Source organism: Balaenoptera acutorostrata, chromosome 3 (genome assembly GCF_949987535.1).
Source record: "Balaenoptera acutorostrata chromosome 3, mBalAcu1.1, whole genome shotgun sequence".
Taxonomy (NCBI): domain Eukaryota; kingdom Metazoa; phylum Chordata; class Mammalia; order Artiodactyla; family Balaenopteridae; genus Balaenoptera; species Balaenoptera acutorostrata.
Genome location: NC_080066.1, coordinates 117298728 through 117317721, shown reverse-complemented (window position 1 = coordinate 117317721; position 18994 = coordinate 117298728). Strand labels below are relative to the sequence as shown.

The following is an 18994-nucleotide window of genomic DNA, read 5'->3' as shown; positions in this document are numbered from 1 at the left end:
AATTAGGAGGGAAATATGAGTGTAGGGCGCTTGCCATTTAGCTGTTTTCCAAAAAGATATTGTTGATTCTCCATCTACAATACTGTTTCATTTGGCAAAAGAAAAGCGGCATTAGCCAAGTTTCCTTTTCCTCTTTTTTAATTGAACTGACTTACATTTGAACTGAGAAGATTATCCACATCAAAACTCACCTCCTGCACAAAGGCCTTCCTCAGTAAATGGAACTGGGTCTCCTCTATCACCTAATACCATTCCTAGGTGCAAATGCTAGAGGTGTTTTACCAAAGTTGCCAGACCGCTTGGTGAGGATATTGAGACATGCTTTAAACGTAAAAGGAATAGTTGGACAAACTGACCTTCAAGGTCACTTCAGCCCCCACCATCTAAGATTCTAGGGATCAACGAAAAAATGTCCCTGCCCCAAAGAGCCCCCAGACTCTAGGAGCAGGACCAGTCACCTAGGGTCTTAGAGCAGCCCGCACACGGTATATTTTTCTGGGGGGAACAGCAGAGCTGTTCCAAAAAGGTGGGGAAACTCACCTCCAGAAACTCACCCTCTACTCTATGTGGGCCACTAAGAGCCTGAAATTCAAGTCTGGAAAGAAAGAAGTCATTGGTGAAAACTCATCTGTTTTTAAATCCAATACTTTATCATTTTTACCCACAGATAACTTGATAATTTGCCAATAGGGCTTCACAACTATATTCCACTCAAGGAAACAAATGTGGTGTCTGAAGACTCAAAACCAGATTGTGAGGGAAGCTTAGAATTCTCTTTTGTGCTGCTAGAAAATATTTCTCGCATACTGTACCAACATGAAAACATTAATTCTCATAAATACCTCTCCAGTCTCAGAGGCCTAGGATATAACCCCTTAGAGCCCAGGACTGCATCTTTTTAGTCCTATGTTTTGGGGCAGGACCTAGCCCAAGACTCTACAGACAACAGTCAAACACTTTGCTGTGCAAAAGATCCAGTTCTATTCCAGACTATGTGTGTGAGAACATAAGAAAATGCAAAACTTTCTTAGAACAATGATCCATCAAGCCTAGTAGTCTGCCTTCTATATGTTTGAATATAAGTTCAGTAATCTTCCAAAAAGACAAACATCCTAGGCTGTCCTATAATGCACTGGGTCTTTTCTTTCCCCAGTACAGGTGGTTGTGAGGTGGGCTGGGACCGAAAAGTCCTGACCATAAAAAGAATGCAGGCGGACAAGCTGAAGGTCTGAGCCACTGCCCACGGCTCATGTGGGTGGGGTCCATTTTTCCCAGAAGTGCAGACAATGTCATTTGTAATTCAGAAAAAATGTGGCAGACATTGCCAGGGCAATTCTCTCAGCATTGAGTGAAGAGGAGGGGCTGGGGACGGGGCGTGGACGAGGAAGGGGGGATGGGGCAGTGCACAGATACCCAGACAAGGTGGTCAGAGAAACACGTTTCCTCCTAGGACTGTCTCTGCAGACTGGTCTGTATTCAACTGTTTGGGGAAAACAAGCAGCCGAGCAAACTCCTTAGCCACTCTGTGGAGGGAACATCTATAACCCTTCAGTGCTGGGAGAGCCACAGCTCAAGTTTTGGGACCTAATATCCCCTCAGAAGTAGATAGTACAGTTTAGTATAAGAGAAATGGAGCAACAATTTATGGAGGGATTTCCTAAACGTGAAAAAGCCATTCCTGAGATCCCGGCATTGATCTGGCCTTCTGAGATCTCTGACTTCATTTCCTATTACTCTTCCCATGACTCACCCCGCTTCACCCACACTAACCTCCTGCAGTCCAAGAGCACCCACCTCAGGGCCTTTGCACTCACCAAACGCGGTTCTCCCCCTCAGCAGCCACCCAGCTCACTCCCTCCCTTCCTTCAGATCTTTACTTCGCTGTTTGCCCTCTCATCTTCCCAGGCACCCTGCTTAAAATTTCAACATGTCCTCCTGCCCTGACATTTCTACCCCTTTCTCTGACTTATTTTTCTCCTAAGCACTCTCACCAGTATATTCTGTATTTTACTTATTTATCTAGTACATTTCTGTCTCCTGCACGAGGTAAGCTCCCCGAGGGCAGAGTTTTGGACTGTTATCTCCCATGCCTAGAAAAGTGTCTAGAACAGCGTGGACACTCAGAACAGAACTTTGAATGAATCAAGTTCAGCTCCGTATTCATACTTTCCAGAAGGACACCCTGACTCACATGAAGAAAGTATTCTTTCTAAGCAAATTAATATTCTAAGGAGGGTTTCTTAGAGAATGGTTAAGCATCCTGTGAAACCTAGCTGCTTTCTAGAATCCTTAGTACTTTTAAGTGTTAGAGATGAAGAGGCATCTAGAGCAGTGGTTCTCAAAGTGTGGTCCCCGGCCAGAAGCAATAGAGGACCTGGAACTTGGAAGAAAGGCACTTTCGAGCCCCACCTAGGACCTGCTGAATGAAGATCTCCAGGGGCGGCGTTCAGCAATCCGTGTTTTAAAAGTCCTCTGGTGACTCTAACACAAGCTGCAGTTTGAGAACAAATCACTGATGTAGAGGAAAGAGCAGAGGGCTAAATTATCTAGAGATGTAGATTCTAGTCCTGGTATATTTAATTGTGCGACCTTGGTTACACCCCTTAACCTCATCTACCTCCCTCTCTTCACTTACAAAATGAAAGAGCTGCTAAATTTTTCTTACATGCTTTTTTTTTTTAATATCTGTAAGGTTTTTTTTTTTTAATTTATTTTTTATTTATGGCTGTGTTGGGTCTTCGTTTCTGTGCGAGGGCTTTCTCTAGTTGCAGCGAGTGGGGGCCACTCCTCATCGCGGTGCGCGGGCCTCTCACTATCGCGGCCTCTCTTGTTGCGGGGCACAGGCTCCAGACGCGCAGGCTCAGCAATTGTGGCTCAGGGGCCTAGTCACTCCGTGGCATGTGGGATCTTCCCAGACCAGGGCTCGAACCCGTGTCCCCTGCATTGGCAGGCAGATTCTCAACCACTGCACCACCAGGGAAGCCCCTCTTATATGCTTTTAATGTACTAATGGTAAATCTTGCAATCACAGCCCTGAAGGACCCCTTTCGTTAGGCTTGTAACTGTATATTAGTGAGTAATTCAACAACCTATCTTAAGTAAAACTTTCTTTTCTTTCAGTCTGGCCTTTCTTTTCTAAAGTTTCCTGAATTGGTGAGCAGTTTGCACAGACACACAATCTTGCCACACTGGACACTTCTTCCAATGACCATATTCTTGTACCTCACACCTTTTTCAGCTTCTGGGACAGCCCTCTATTCTGGGTTCCCTCCCATCTCTTTGGCTGTTCTTAGTTTCTTCTGCTGGCTTCTTAGCCTCAGCTCACTCCCTAAACTCTGGTGTTCCCATCTTGGTTCTTAAAATCTGCACACGATTCCGGGTAGCTTTGTCCTCACCCTGACTTTAGCTATTTCTCAAATAAGCCAATGACTCCCAAATATTTCATTCTCTTAGAAATCCCCACATTCAATCACCTGTTATGTAACCCCCAGACCCCTCAAATTAACACGTCCAGGAGAGAACTCATCACCTTCCCCCACCCCACTCTTCCTCCGATTTTGCCACTAAATAGCCCAGGCCAGAAACTGAGAGCTCGTAGATGCCTCCCTCTCATCCAGTCAGGCACCAAGACCTGTAGATCCTTCCTTTTGGATCTCTTCAGCCATCTCTCTTCCTCACTTTCCAGTCACTGCCTTTAACTGGTCACCAGCTTCATGCCTAACCCACTTCAGTCTATTTGCCACACAGTCTTCCAAAGCACACTGATGGCCGCCACCATGTAGAACACCCAGGGGCTTCCCCAGTGGTCCAGTAGTTAGGACTCTGCCCTTCCATTGCAGGGGGCCCAGGTTCAATCCCTGGTCGGGAAACTAAGATCCCACAGGCCACGCGGGGCGGCCAAAAAAAGAAAATAAAAATTTTAAAAAATAAAATAAAATCCCCCAGTGGCTCTCCATGGCTTTCAAGGTGCTGTCCCAGCTTCTCTGCTTGGTCACGTGGCCCTGCCCCATCTCCTTCCTGCCTGACACTCTCATCTCTCCCCCCACACACCAAGCCACGTACAACTGCTTGTTTCACACCTCCATGATTTGCCACAGACTTTCCCTTCTCCTGGCACGTCCTTCTCCCTCCTTTTCTAACTAATTCCTACTTGTTCCTTAAAAGCTGTCCTTTATCACCCACACCTGTCAGAATGGCCATCATCAAAAAGAACACAAATAACAAATGCTGGCAAGGATGTGGAGAAAAGGGAACACCTGTACACTGTTGGTAGGAACGTAAATTGGTGCAGACACTGTAGAAAACAGTATGGAGGTTCCTCAGAAAACTAAAAATAGCTACCACATGACCCAGCAATTCCACTCCTGGGTATTTATCCGAAAGGAATGAAAACACTAATTTGAAAAGATACATGCACCCCAATGTTCACCGCAGCATCATTTACAATTGCCAAGATATGGAAGCAACCTAAGTGTCCATATGAATGAATAAAGAAGATGTGATACACACACACACACACACACACACACACACACACACACACACACACACACAGAATGGAATACTACTCGGCCAGAAAAAAGAATGAAATTTTGCCATTTGCAGCAACATGAATGGACTTGGAGGGTAATATGCTAAGTGAAATAAGTCAGACAGAGAAAGACACATGCCACGGAGCAACTAAGCACGTGCGCCACAACTACTGAGCCTGCCCTCTAGAGCCCACAAGCCAAAACTACTGAGCCCGCACGCTGCAACTACTGAAGCCCACATGCTCTAGGGCCCGTGTGCCGCAACTACTGAGTCCATGTGCTGCAACTACTGAAGCCCGTGTGCCTAGCACCCGTGCTCCACAACAAGAGAAGCCACCACAATGAGAAGCCCGCGCACCGCAACAAAGAGTAGCCCCTGCTCACCGCAACTAGAGAAAGCCTGCACACAGCAACAAAGACCCAACGCAGCCAAAAATAAAATTAAATTAAAATTAAAAAGAAGAACAAGAAACAGACTCACAGATACAGAGAACAAACTACTGGTTACAGTGGGGAGAGGGAAGCGGGGAGGGGCAATATAGTGGTAGGGGATTAAGAGGTCCAAACTACTATGTATAAAATAAATAAGCTACAAGTATATATCATAGAACACAGGGAATAGAGGCAATATTTTATAATAACTATAAATGGAGCATAACTTTTAAAAATTGTGAATCACTATATCTTACACCTGTAACTTATATAATATTGTACATCACCTATACTTCAATTAAAAAAAAAAAAGCTGTCCTTCACCAACCCTCCCAGCCCGCCTTAGCGTCCCCAATTCTACACTCCCAGAGCACTTTGTTCACATCTCAACGTGAGCCTCCTTACTAAAATCACTCCTGTACCTGATTATCTCCCTACCAGCCTATAAGTTCCCTAAGAGCCAAGAGCCTATTTTCTTTTCTTTGTACCTTCAGACCCCAGCAGTGCCTGGCACAAAAGTGCTTAATAAATGCTTGACAAATTAATGTTTATTTTTTTCTCTATATATAATACATTTTTCTCTAGAGATTTCTTTTTTCATATTAGCCAAGTGTGTCAATATGTCACATTTCCTTTAGCTTAACCAGTCCTTTGACTAAACATAGCTACAGGTAGTTAGGGACAGACGTCTGTGCTTGATCCTGGAGCAGGAACTAAGAAAGTGAATTTACGCAGAGGGAAAGCCTCTGATCGGAAGTCTGGGGTGGGAAGGAAGGGCAGCCTGTCTGTGGGAGCCATGACATTTTGAAAGCACCAAATTCACTGTCACCTCGAGCTTCTCCTGTGGGGCAAAAGGGATGACAGAGGCGGGGGCTTTTGTCCTCTCTTGTGGGCAGATTTCCCCGGTGAGTTTTCCTTTTGTGGTGCCTGTGGCCATGAAGGAGCCTTCCCCAGGAACCCCCCACCTATTTTTAGCCTCAGTTCAACACCCTACAGACAGCACCCCTCCCATATATCTCTGTGTTAATTTTCAATCCTGCTGTTACCAATATGAATCACCCAGGTCTGGCCTGACAAATTGCTAGACCTGAAGTGAGAATAAAGACTTGAAGTGAAAAGGTAAAACTTTTAACAGTGGAAAGTTGCAAAGATGCCCTGACAGCTAACGCATCTAATAGCCTCCCTGTGCTACTTTTATAAAACTATTTCGTGGATGTTCACATGTAGTGTTATTTGAATGAAGTTCTCTGTGATCAGAGATTTAGAGCCTGCACTGGATAACCTAAACTCCTCTCTAGGATTTCCTCTTTAAGGAAGACTCATCTGGGTAATGAATTGTTGTAGATGTTACCTGAGTCAGATAGACTACACACCATATATCATTCTTAGTACAGGCTTTTTGTTTTAAGCATTGATTATGTTATAGTTGGTGCATGCTTTGTGAAACTAGGTCAAGCTCTTGAGGTATGATATTTTGTGTTGAAAATGCTGCTGCCTCTGAAAGATCATCCTGGAATGACAGTTACCCCTCCACTGGGTCCAGCCAACCATGTGTCCATGGGCCTTCAGCCTTGCCATCCATTGATGGGAGTTCTGATGAGGCATTGCCCTGCTGGGCAACCTCTTAATCAACCAGATTGATTCCCATTGCGCCTCCTTCCCCTCATCCTATGTCCCTGAAGGATTTTTGCCACAGGGGATACTCTAGGCAAGTGCTTATTGATTCCTCTAAGCTAGAGCTTCTGTCTCAACTTACTTTTCGATCTCTTGGCCTGGGCCTCCAGGACCTCATCTATCTCTGTACTGAAGGTTTTGAGGAGGAGTCATCTGCCTTCTTATCCTGGGTCCCACCCTAGGGGTTACTCTCAGGCTGTAGAGAAGAAAGAAGAGAAGTGGGGCACAATCTAAGTCTATTTGTAATATCTCCACTCCTCTTATTAATGCTCCGGATGGGCTGAGTTCTATGATGGCTCTGGTTTGGCCTTCTGTCCTCCTAGTAGCCTTTCTCCCACAATGCCTCCTTCCTCTGTAAAATGAGAATGATAACACCTCACTCCAAGGCAGAAGCTGGACCAGATGAGCTCTTGAAATAATTTCCAGATAGAGAAGTGTTGATTGGATGAAAAGTGAGGTATTAACAGAGAAGAAGAGTCAAAGAACAATTATGTTAGGTCTGAAGAAAAGAGGATACTCATGCCTTAGACAATGGACCGGACAAGAAAGACGCAGAAGAAATGAATTTTCTCCACCCCTCCCAGCAGTGCCCATTCCACCCCATATCCTTGCATCAAGCTAGAGTCAAAAGGGGACACTGAACAACAACTAAGCAGTACAAGGCAACGTGTGACCTCAGGCCCTATGTGCAAGCCAGGCCATAAGAATTAGAAGGATTCAAAAGAGGGCAGAGTACTCCAGGGAGAGGAAGAGAAGGAAGAGCTCTTGGAAAGGGTGGGTCCTGACAAGGAAGTGGGAAGAAGTTGGTCCCTGGGCAGGGAGGGACGGCAGAGGACGTATCCCGGAGCAGGCCAGAGCCCCTGGAGCGGAGTGTTGGTGCAGGGGAGAAACGGGGACTGGGGTGGCCAAGCTGGGTGGGCTCTGACTCTGGAGGGCTGTAAATGCTGCCTGAGGAATTCAGACTCTGTCCTGCAGGTCATGGTAGGTCACTAGAGGTCCTGTTACAGGAAATAACAGGACAAAAATGTGTGTTTGCAAAAGGAGATTTAATCGTATCGCTGTAACCCTTTGATATTACTTGAATTTTTAACCACTTTTTCAACCACGTGCAAGTGCTACGTCTATGTTTTTTTAATACTACAGAAAATACAACATATAATTTGTGCCAATACCTTTGAAAAACTTTTAAATAGGAACAGTCAAGCCACACTGTTAGAGTGTGGAGAGGAACAATGGGAGGGGTAGCATGGGGTGATGGATTTAAATGCTGGCTTTGGCTTTCTGGTTGAGTGACTTAACCTTTCTGAGCCTCAAATTCCTTTCAAAACAGATAATGATCTCCATCTAAGAGAATGGTTGTGAAGATTAAATAGGATAAAGTATATCAAGTGCCAGCCATGGTAAGTGTTCAGTAAATGTATAAATAACAATTTGAGAGGCTACTACGGTAAAACAGGGCGTGCACTAATGTGGGGAGAGTGGAAATGGAAAGGGAATGGGCTGGAGTCATTTCTTTTTTTTTAAATTTAATTTATTAATTTATATATTTTTGGCTGTGTTGGGTCTTCGTTTCTGTGCGAGGGCTTTCTCTAGTTGCAGCGAGCGGGGGCCACTCCTCATCACGGTGCGCGGGCCTCTCACTATCGCAGCCTCTCATTGCGGAGCACAGGCTCCAGACGCGCAGGCTCAGTAGTTGTGGCTCACGGGCTTAGTTGCTCCGTGGCATGTGGGATCTTCCCAGACCAGGGCTCGAACCCGTGTCCCCTGCATTGGCAGGCAGATTCTCAACCACTGTGCCACCAGGGAAGCCCCTGGAGTCATTTCAAAAGTAGGATAGGGGCTTCCCTGGTGGCGCAGTGGTTGAGAATCTGCCTGCCAATGCAGGGGACACGGGTTCGAGCCCTGGTCTGGGAAGATCCCACATGCCACGGAGCAACTGGGCCCGTGAGCCACAACTGCTGAGCCTGCGCGTCTGGAGCCTGTGCCCCGCAACGGGAGGGGCCGCGATAGTGAAAAGGCCCGCGCACCGCGATGAAGAGCGGCCCCCGCACCGCGATGAAGAGTGGCCCCCACTTGCCGCAACTAGAGAAAGCCCTCACACGAAAACTAAGAGACCCAACACAGTCATAAATAAATAAATAAATAAATAAAATAAAGTATTAAAAAAAAAAAAAAACTATTTAAAAAAAAAAAAAAAAAAAGTAGGATAAACTGAACGGATCAGCTCTAGGGATTTCAGGAGAGGGGACACTCACAGCTCTCCCCAGGGCTGTGATAAATGATGCACCATAGTCACACCTAAATACCCAGTCTCAGAGCACATCCTCCAGCCATCTTTCCTGAAATCCCCTCCTTAAGAAAATGTGGGAACTTCCCTGGTGGTGCAGTGGTAAAGAATCCGCCTTCCAATGCAGGGGACACAGATTTGATCCCTGGTCGGGGCAACTAAGCCCGCGTGCCACAACTACTGAGCTCGCACGCCTCAACTAGAGAGCCCGCGGGCCGCAAACTACAGAGCCCACAGGCTCCGGAGGCCGTGTGCCACAACTACAGAGAGAGAAAACCTGCACGCCACAACTAGAGAGAAGCCCTCGCGCCTCAACGAAGACCCGAAGCAGCCAAATAAATAAATAGTTAAAAAAAAAAAAAAATGTGATTCCTCGGAGAACAGTTATTCCACAGACAGCCTGAAGATGTCGCTGCAGGCAGTACCATCCATACTGCGCTCCTTATCTTGCCTGGATTCTGCCATTCGTGAAAGAAAATTCCACAGTGGCTCCCTATCTAATCCCCCTTACTCCATGCTCCTGCCCTGTCTGTAGCCTCCTCTTTCTCCTGTGAACACTCATCCTTCTCTCTACCTCCTGCCCTGATGCCCTGGCCACCTGGGGGTGAATCTGAGCCCTTCAAGGCAGCCGAGCCAACGTTGTGACCAGGTTGTACGAGTGCTTCCCTGCCCTTTCTCCATCATCGTGTTCATGTAGATTATTTACCAAGACCTGCATGCACGCTCTTACCCCCACCCCATTCGCCTAGCCTCTTGAGTTTCAGTCAATGAAGGTAGGGGCACCCCTATTCCCTATCTCCCATGCTCTTCAACTTCTCTTCTAAATGGCCCAATTTTCAAATATTAGCATTAAAGATTTGATGATGCATTAATCTACCTCATTTTCTGAAAATGTCAGTGTTCTTGGTAAAATAATCCCTGAACCATGGCCTATATAAACAGCTGTGGGATATAGGAAATGATGAGCATTTCGGAGCCAAGCTGAGTGACTTAGCCAGAGGGAATATGTGATAGTCATGGGACTGGACTCTGACAGCTGAGACCCAGTAACAAAGGAAAAATGTTCCAGGCCAATTTCCCCCTTTCTCTCAGCTCATGGCTTCTGTTTGTGACCCTTCCTCTTACTCTCTCATTTGCTTTCAGCATTTAAAGATCAGCCTAAGTGTATGGGATTAACAGATACACACTACTATATATAAAATAGATAAGCAACAAGGATTTGCTGTGTAGTACAGGAAACTTATTCAGTATCTTGTAGTAACCTATAATAGAAAATAATCTGAAGTATATATATACATATATCCATGAATCACTTTGCTGTACACCTGAAACTAACACAATATTGTAAATCAGCTATACTTCAACTGAAAAAATAAAAATAAAAAGCCTAAGAATAACTTTCAGAATCGATTTTTTTTATAGGTATCCCCCATTAACAGCCTCAGAGATAAGACTCCAAGACACATTTCAATTTTTCATATTTATCCAAGTAATCTGGGGCTCTACTCCAGAGAACAGAGGGTCTAAAAGGAGGTTTGGGAAAGACATTATCTTGGTGATTACAAGAAAGGGCTGAGGATCAAGGTTCCTAAGTCTTCACTCTATTTATAAACTGAAGCGAATCTATGATTCCTCTATGATTATCTCTGATGCAGCTATGATTCTGTTTACCTTTGTCCTACACCATTCCCAAGACCTTAGACCACAGAGGGGAAGAAATAGCCACATCCCCGTACAGTTTCTGGTGGTGCTTTTGCCTCTGATGCTGATAGGGATCATGAGCTTCTCCCTTGCTTATGGTGCCCAAGGGCAGGGACCTCCTCTCACGTAGGTCCCCAATCCTGCAGAGTACCAGGCCTTTGTGTGGGAGTGCCCTGGCGCTAAGTCTCCTCCTACCCTGACTGAACTCAGAGTGAATTTACACCCAAGACAAAATAGCAAACGTACTGGCATGCAGAGGAAGCAGTGGGCTCTTAAGCCTCTATCCCCTTCCTAATCCAACTACTCCTCTCTGAACACAACAGAACACGAATCACCCTCACACCTTTAGCGACCACTTGGTTACTGCCGACAAACAGCGAAAAGGGAGAGCCAGGAGTTGGGGCCACAGGTGACACCTGCAGGCCCCCTCCCTCCCCGGCAGCCGCCGGTTACCCAACTGGCAGAGGGCACAAGGTTGAGGCACCAGTCTAGCAGGAACACCTCAAGGAGATGTTTATTGAAAGGATTTGAGTGTTTAAAAAAACCTAAGTAATCTTTGTAAGAAAAATCAGAACTTTGTTGAACTTGTTACACTTATTTTACAGGATAGGGTTGAAACGTTTTTTGGGGGAGGGTGAACTCTCTTTTCCAGGCTTAGTGATTCCAGCCCCGCCTGCAGGGGCAGATGGAACTTCCTGGACAGGCACACTCTACCCCCAGCCTCCGGTTACAGTTACACGGAGGAGCAGAGACCCCGTGATGCCAAGGGAGGGGAAGGCGGGTGCCTTCCCCCAAAGCACCACGAAAACATCGTACCTTGGCTGAAAAAAGAGGTTCTACACTCAGGGCCTGCAGGCTCGATTTAGCCAAAAGATGCAGAAATGCATTTTGTTTGGGTTTTTTTTTTACAATGCTTTAAGATTTGAAATTTTTCACATCAAAATCCATTTTCCGATTTTTTTTTAACAATGGAATATCAGTGCTGAACTCCAGGTGCTGCTTGGCAAAAATTGTCTGAGCTGAGCGTGAGGGACATACTCACTCAGTCAGAGATGCCACCACGCCCTCTTGGACTCACATGGCCGGCTTCCCTCATCTGTGAAAACTGCCTGGCCCCTATAGGAAGGTATTTGAGAATGAGACCCTTTAAAACTTTGACCCCCTTTAAATTGCAGGATTTACTGCAGCAAAAGAAACCCCTGAAGGCTTTGACAGTCTTATTTTCAGGTCACCACAAATGAAAGTCCTGACAGCTGTTTTTCTGTGGGGAAAGCTCCAGAGCTTGGGAGCCCCAGGTTCTGACGGGGGTGGACGGATGCAGTTGCTAACCACCACAAGAGGAAAGAAAACTAAGCCTGGGATTGGAGGCAAAATATAAATTCAGAATTTCACAGTGGGGCGTCCATCAGCAGCGTGCCTGACTCGCTTGCCCTCTAGGGCTCTGTCATGGCTCCTCTCTCTTCCAGCCTGAGCTGCAGTGAGCCACGGGCAGCCTTCTTCAGGAGTTTGGTTTGCTGGGGCTAAAACAATTTTTGGCAACTGACACAGGACACCCTGCCCACGATGTTTAAGAAAAGCCAAATATGTTGGACCACCTGGTTGAACTTATAGAAAAATCTCCATGCTGCCAGGCCACTGGGCACCCCAGGCAGAAGGTTCAGTCCACGCTGTGCATCTCCCACCCAGGAAGAGTGCACAAGGTGCCTGCAGTCACACCAGGCCTTGATGGTGCTCCTTTTCCCACAGGGGTGCTCCTGCTCCCACTGAAGCAGGCGAGCATCTCTGGCCATCCTGTCCTTCCCTATGGCTGTATCCTGTGCAGCTTCAAGTTTAACTTATTCATTCTTTTGCCTTTTGCATTTAAGAAGGAAAAAAAAAAAAGGGAATTCCCTGTCGGTCCAGTGGTTAGGACTCCGAGTTTTCACTGCCAGGGCCCGGGTTCGATCCCTGGTCCAGGAACTAAGATCCCGCAAGCCGCATGGCGTGGCCAAAAACAAACCCAAAAAAGCCAAATGACATTAAAAGGCTTTAACATCTTTAAAATGGTCAAGATTAGCTAAAATGCTTGACAATGAGGTAGGGAGAACTCTAAGTGTGCAAAGGTCTTTCTAAACCCAAAATCAGTTTTGCTGTCTTCTGCTCCATCTGTTTTCTGATTTCCAAGCATGTTCTCTACCACCCAAGTTGTAATGTTTGTTGATTTAAACCGTATAGAGCATATGATAGAGGGAAAACCTGTTGGATCATGTTATTCAAAACTGTCTCCCAGGTTGCAGAAAAACAAAAGGAACCTTCCTGGGAATCCCCACCCCAGGGACAGGTCATCAAGGCTCAGCACCTCCCAAAATTTCCAAAGCACCATGATAAATCAGAGAATGCCTGGACCTGACTCTTACCACTAGGTGTCACACTAAACAATCAGGAATAAAAACCACCAATTGCCCAAGGCCTTCAGCTACAGAAAGCCATCACAGCAGGTGCAAAGAAAACTTATTCCTGAGATACTTTTGACTTAGGCATGATTTTTTTTTCAATGATCATTTTTAAACCTGCAGCTAATAATCCTCTTCTAAGGTATCCTTTGTAAGTGGGAATTTAGAGTTTGATATTTCTGTACCTTTTTTATAGGTGTGAATATCCCCAGATGGGGGAACATCTACCCTCTATTTTACCTAACAACTGGAGTAGAAAATACTTTGCATATCTTCCAAATTACAGTGTATTCAGTCTCATTTTCACAAGGTGTTTTCAAAAGTGTTAATACCATGACTGCTTTGGCCAAATGATTACTATGTTGGGATAGAAATTAGATAAACTGCCATGGGATGCCTAGGTAAATTTCTCTGCATTTCAGTTTCCTTTTAGGAAAGTAGGAACAATAGTTCTTACAAGATTAGTTCTGAGAACTAACAACGTGTTGCAGAAAGTGTTGGAGCCCTTCAAAAATTTATACTGTGATATTTCTAAGAGACATGGTCACCCTTAGCAAAGTTACACAAGCATTTGTGGTCAAGTAATACAATTTTTAATCTGGGGAAAAAATCTAAACAGCATTAAATCCAATCTTTTTATTATAAAAGCAGGTATCCCATAGCAAAGGTAGCTAATCTCTCCAACTAATATGCAGTTAATTAGAGGTAGAGCTGGGAATTGAGATCTCCTACTTAGAGTTCTCGTTCCGCCTTGCCTAATAATTATGTATTTGTATATCACATGCCTGCAGATATACGGTGTCTATCCCTGGGAAGTTTTCATTTTAGTATGTGACCATTACTGCCCTGAAGGTTTATTTCTTGATTTTACTTTTTTTCCCCTCATATTTTGTCTCTCACCCCCATTGGCCCAGATTTCCTACATTCAGATATTGAGGGTAGGGGAGTGGGGAAAGGGGAGATGAGGAGAGGTGAAGGGTTGGTTAGTACACGGCCAGTCAAGTTGAAGATGTTTGCAATAATCACCAGAAATCTCTGCAAAACTATAGAGGCTTCCTAGGGTGCATTCTGAAGAACTCTGACCCAAGTTGCTTTATTTTGCCTGGACCAGTTCTAGAAACAGATGAATGCATTCCTCTCATTGGCTAGGAGATGGGGGTGGGGCAGAGGGCATAAGTTCTATTTCTGCAGATGAGACCCGAGGATGGTGAGCCTGGAGTGGCTACCCATATGGCATGGATAGGTCCAGCTGCTGTCCTCCCCCAGGCAGGAGAGCAAGCAGCCAGCAGGGGCAGGATGAAGGCCATGCTGGGGCTGCCTTGAGCTCCTGCAGTATGCCTGGCAGTTACTTTCTTAGCCAACCTTAAGGCCCAATCTTGGATAAGGCACTATTCAACCCATTCTTCAGCCACCTTCTCCAAATGCTTCTGGAAAGTCACCCAGCTGGGCACCCAGAAGTAGGTTAAAGATCTGTTCTCTGCAGCAGCACAGTGCAAATCAGGGAAAATGACCTCAATAATTATTTTGTTATTGCAAGGTGTCTACAACTCTACTACAAAGATTAACACCTCGCTTTCCTTGAAAAGTATTATGGTCATATTCAGCATTTTCCCGCATACAGGGCAGAGTGCTTGCCCCTCCCCCAGTCAGCAGGATTGTTAATCCCGAGGAAATGATTTGAGGGTTCTCCAAGCACTTAGGTTTTCAACGCCAAAACTTTCACAACTTCTACCTGAGTGGGGGGCTGGGGGGCTACACGTCCCTGCACTGCGAAGAGCCTGGTATTGGCAGGAACGCAACGGCAGCCGGCGACCTTCCACCCGCCAGTGCGTCCTTCCTGCAGAGAGGTTTGGGGAAGTGAATCCCTATACCCAGCCAACATTTCCACTCGCGTCTTCAAAAGATCAAAGAAAAAATTTTTTAAAAACCGGAAAAGACCTGCAGGTCTGCAAACCCCAATGGAGAACCGCCCTGCAGGCCTGCGTCCTTGGGATCTCAGGAGCAGACGACCCCAAATCAAATCGATCATGGGAAACCCCAGGGAAAGAAGGTTTCTTGCAGAGGGTCAGGATTACTGAGTGCAGGCTGCAGGGAAGTACCGGGGGAGGGGGCCCGATCGGGAGGACTTTCCAGCCACTCAGCGTTCATCAAAAAGTTCCCTGTACATGACCCCAGTGGCTCATCGCAGGGAGTTTCTCTGATGAACCCGGGCGCGGGGTTTAGACTTCTTTTTCCCCCTAGCAGAGGACGAGGCCAGTTCTCTTTTCTGGTCTGACTGGCTTGGAAATTCCCCGCGTCTGACCCCGCCCCGGAGAAATCCCCTGCCAGCGTTTATAGGGCGCCGCGGCGGCGCTGCAGAGCCCACAACAGTCCGAACCCGCTGTCCCGTCGGTCCGCGACACCGCGAGCAGCCAGCGCGCCGCGCAGCCCTTGGCCCGCGCACCTGGGGAGCAGCGCCCGAGCCCTCACCGCGCCATGTTCCAGCCCGCGGAGCCCGGCCAGGAGTGGGCCATGGAGGGCCCCCGGGACGCGCTCAAGAAGGAGCGGCTGCTGGACGACCGCCACGACAGCGGCCTGGACTCCATGAAGGACGAGGAGTACGAGCAGATGGTGAAAGAGCTGCGGGAGATCCGCCTCGAGCCTCAGGAGGCGCCGCGCGGCGCCGAGCCTTGGAAGCAGCAGCTCACCGAGGACGGAGACTCGTAAGTGTCGCGGGCCCGGGTGGCGGGGCCGGGCGGAGGCGCCGGGCCTGCAGCCCGAGGCGCGGGGCCTGCGCTGCGGCGGCGGACCGGGGTCCGTGCACCGACCCGGAGGCCGTGCAAAGGTGCACGGCTGCGCGCGGGGACCGGGGAATCGGGGATCGGGGCGGGTTCCCGGGGCCGTGGTCCAGCAGCTCTGCCTTGCAGCCGCGCATACACACCCCCCACCACCCCCCGTGCGGGTCCCCTCGGCCGGGGGCGGGGCTGCGGCGGGGACGCGAAGTCCCCGCTTGCATAAGGGGGGCGGGAGTTTCTGCCCCGCTGGCAGGCGCCAAGCGGCCGGGAGGGGAAGTACAGGGCGTTCCGGCCCGGCGAGAGGGCGGGGCGGTCTGGCCGGCGCCCGCCGCCTAAGCGGGGGGGCCCGGAAAGTCCCTGGGCGCCTGCCAGGAACACTCAGCTCATAATAACCTCGCGGAAAACACCGCGGCCTCGGCCTCCAGAAACCCCGACCTTGCGCAATCCCCCGCGGGCCGCGCCTCCCTGGGCCTCGCGCAGCGCACTCACCAGCCCTGCGGGGTTTTCCCTCTCTTCCCCTCAGATTCCTGCACTTGGCCATCATCCATGAAGAGAAGGTGCTGACCATGGAAGTGGTCCGCCAAGTGAAGGGAGACCTGGCGTTTCTCAACTTCCAGAACAACCTGCAGCAGGTGCGCTGCTCGCCCGGCCCCGGGCCTCTCTGACCCCGTGATAAAGCTGGATCTAGCTCAGTTCCTCCCAATGATTTCTAAATTAACAATTCCTGGTCATTATCTGACCTGACCTTTTACATCTGAATCAGCCAACATCCTAGAGAGGACAGAAAATTCCACTGATTGGGGAGGCCTTTATGAAGCCCACCTGGGGCCTCTGGGATTTTGCCTTTTGCCCCTTGTACCTGCCTGGGAGGAGCAGTACCCACCAGCAGGATTTCTCTTGGGCTTCAAGGGAACTCAGACTGTAGGTTGGATCCATGGCTTATACTTTCTGTCCCTCTTCTCTCTGTAGACTCCTCTCCACTTGGCGGTGATCACCAACCAGCCAGAAATCGCTGGGGCACTTCTGGAAGCTGGCTGTGATCCTGAGCTCCGAGACTTTCGAGGAAATACCCCCCTACACCTTGCCTGTGAGCAGGGCTGCCTGGCCAGTGTGGGAGTCCTGACTCAGCCCCGCGGGACCCAGCACCTCCACTCCGTCCTGCAAGCCACCAACTACAATGGTACGTCTGGCTGCCCTGCCCATCAGAGGGCAGGTGACGTGGGGAAGGGAGAGGTGGGCCGACTTAAGGAGTCCAAGCAAGGTTTAAACTCTCAACATGTAAAAAGTTGAGAACACGTGTATTCATAAAGGCCTACTTGATGCCTTACTAAAGTCCATTCAGAACCCAGATTCTGGGTTCTTCAAATTCAGAAGAATTTGTCCCTTAAAAGAATAGGTAAAAGGTTCTGCTTGAGAAGTGAGGGTTGAAACAAGGGGTTATATTTTCTTACTTTTGGTCCCCTAGGTCACACGTGTCTGCACTTGGCCTCTATTCATGGCTACCTGGGCATCGTGGAGCTGTTGGTGTCCTTGGGTGCTGATGTCAACGCACAGGTGAGTGCCTCACACCTTCAGATGGAGAGCATCAGGCTCCCAGCCCTCCTCCATATGATCCCATGCTTTTGTTGCAAGCAGAAACCCCACACTCAGCCGTAAGCATCTCAAATGCTTTTTGGTTTCAGGAGCCCTGCAATGGCCGAACTGCCCTCCATCTCGCGGTTGACCTGCAGAATCCTGACCTGGTGTCGCTCTTGTTGAAGTGTGGGGCCGACGTCAACAGGGTCACCTACCAGGGCTACTCCCCGTACCAGCTCACCTGGGGCCGCCCAAGCACCCGGATACAGCAGCAGCTGGGCCAGCTGACCCTAGAGAACCTTCAGATGCTGCCCGAGAGCGAGGATGAGGAGAGCTATGACACGGAGTCAGAGTTCACAGAGGATGAGGTGAGTTCCGATTAACTTGTTCGTGGCTCTGCAAAAAGGAAGAAGAGTGGCCATTCTCCCTCTACCTTCTCAGGCCCCCAGAGCGCCTCCTTATTCTGAGGGGCTCAACATAATGAGGCTGTCAAACTTGAGTGTCCCTAAGCAGTATCCCAAGAGTATGCCTTTTTTTTGTTTTTTTTTTTGCTCTTTCTGAAGGAGAGGATCCTTAAAGGAAAACTCCCTCAGCCCAGGCAGTTAATTTATATTCAGGTTCTACAGGGAGTCTAAGAATACTTGAGTTATTTCCAGTAGCAGCCCTCACCATCATCCCAGTACCCTTGGCAAAGCTCTGGAAGTTTAACCTACCTTTTTTTCTCTTTTTAGCTGCCCTATGATGACTGTGTGCTTGGAGGCCAGCGCCTGACGTTATGAGCTTTGGAAAGTGTCTAAAAGAACATGGACTTGTATATTTGTACAAAAAAAGTTTTATTTTTCTAAAAAAAAGAAAAAAGGAAAAAAAAAAAAAAGGATATACTTATAACCACACTGCACACTGCCTGGCCCAGAACATTTTACTCTGGTGGATTAGCCCTCATTTTGTTATTTTCATGAACTTTGGAAGAGGGGCAAGAAGGATGATTGGAATTCAGAGAAAACCTCTTTTAAATGTCACCTTTGGTGGAGTTTTGAGGAAAAGTTATTCAAAATTTGATGAAAGGACTATATTTTATTTATTGTGCTTTTCGGTTGAATCACCATGGATTCAATGGCTGGGCCCAGTTGTATGGAGTAACGTGTAACAGGTGTGTTGTTAAACCTGTCAGTGGGGTGGGGTTAAAAGTCGCTACCTGTCAAGGTTTGTGTTACCCTCCTGTAAATAGTGCACATAGTGTATTTTGTTGGTAATTATTTTGGTACTTTTAAGATGTATATTTATTAAACAGATTTTTACAAACAGCATTATCGTGATCACTTGCTCCGGGCTGCTGTCGGCCTCCTACACTGAGAGTCATTCGGTCCCCAGGTGGAGGCGGAGAGTTGTGTGGGAGAACTCACCGCAGGCAGCCACGGAACCCTTTCGGAGAGCAGCTTCTCCCACTGTCTACATCAGCCTCCCAGCCAGGCTTTGCAGGCGGCCGGGGCCCGGTGCGTGGGCGGGAAGGCTGTTGCATGGTTATAGGAAACACCATTTTCGGGCCACTTGGTCTACAGCTGGAAGGTTCTTTATTGTCACCTGCTT

At 47.9% G+C, this 18994-nt stretch overlaps 1 protein-coding gene across 1 annotated transcript; it reads left to right on the top strand.

Moving 5' to 3' along the window:
• The first annotated feature begins 15408 nt into the window (after nt 1-15408).
• Nucleotides 15409-18711, top strand: NFKBIA (NFKB inhibitor alpha). The gene is made up of 6 exons (XM_057543455.1): nt 15409-15760; nt 16356-16464; nt 16802-17012; nt 17298-17386; nt 17515-17775; nt 18139-18711. The coding sequence occupies exons 1-6, from the start codon at nt 15534-15536 to the stop codon at nt 18184-18186; spliced, it is 945 nt and encodes a 314-aa protein (XP_057399438.1). The 5' UTR covers nt 15409-15533; the 3' UTR covers nt 18187-18711.
• Nucleotides 18712-18994: the final 283 nt, after the last annotated feature.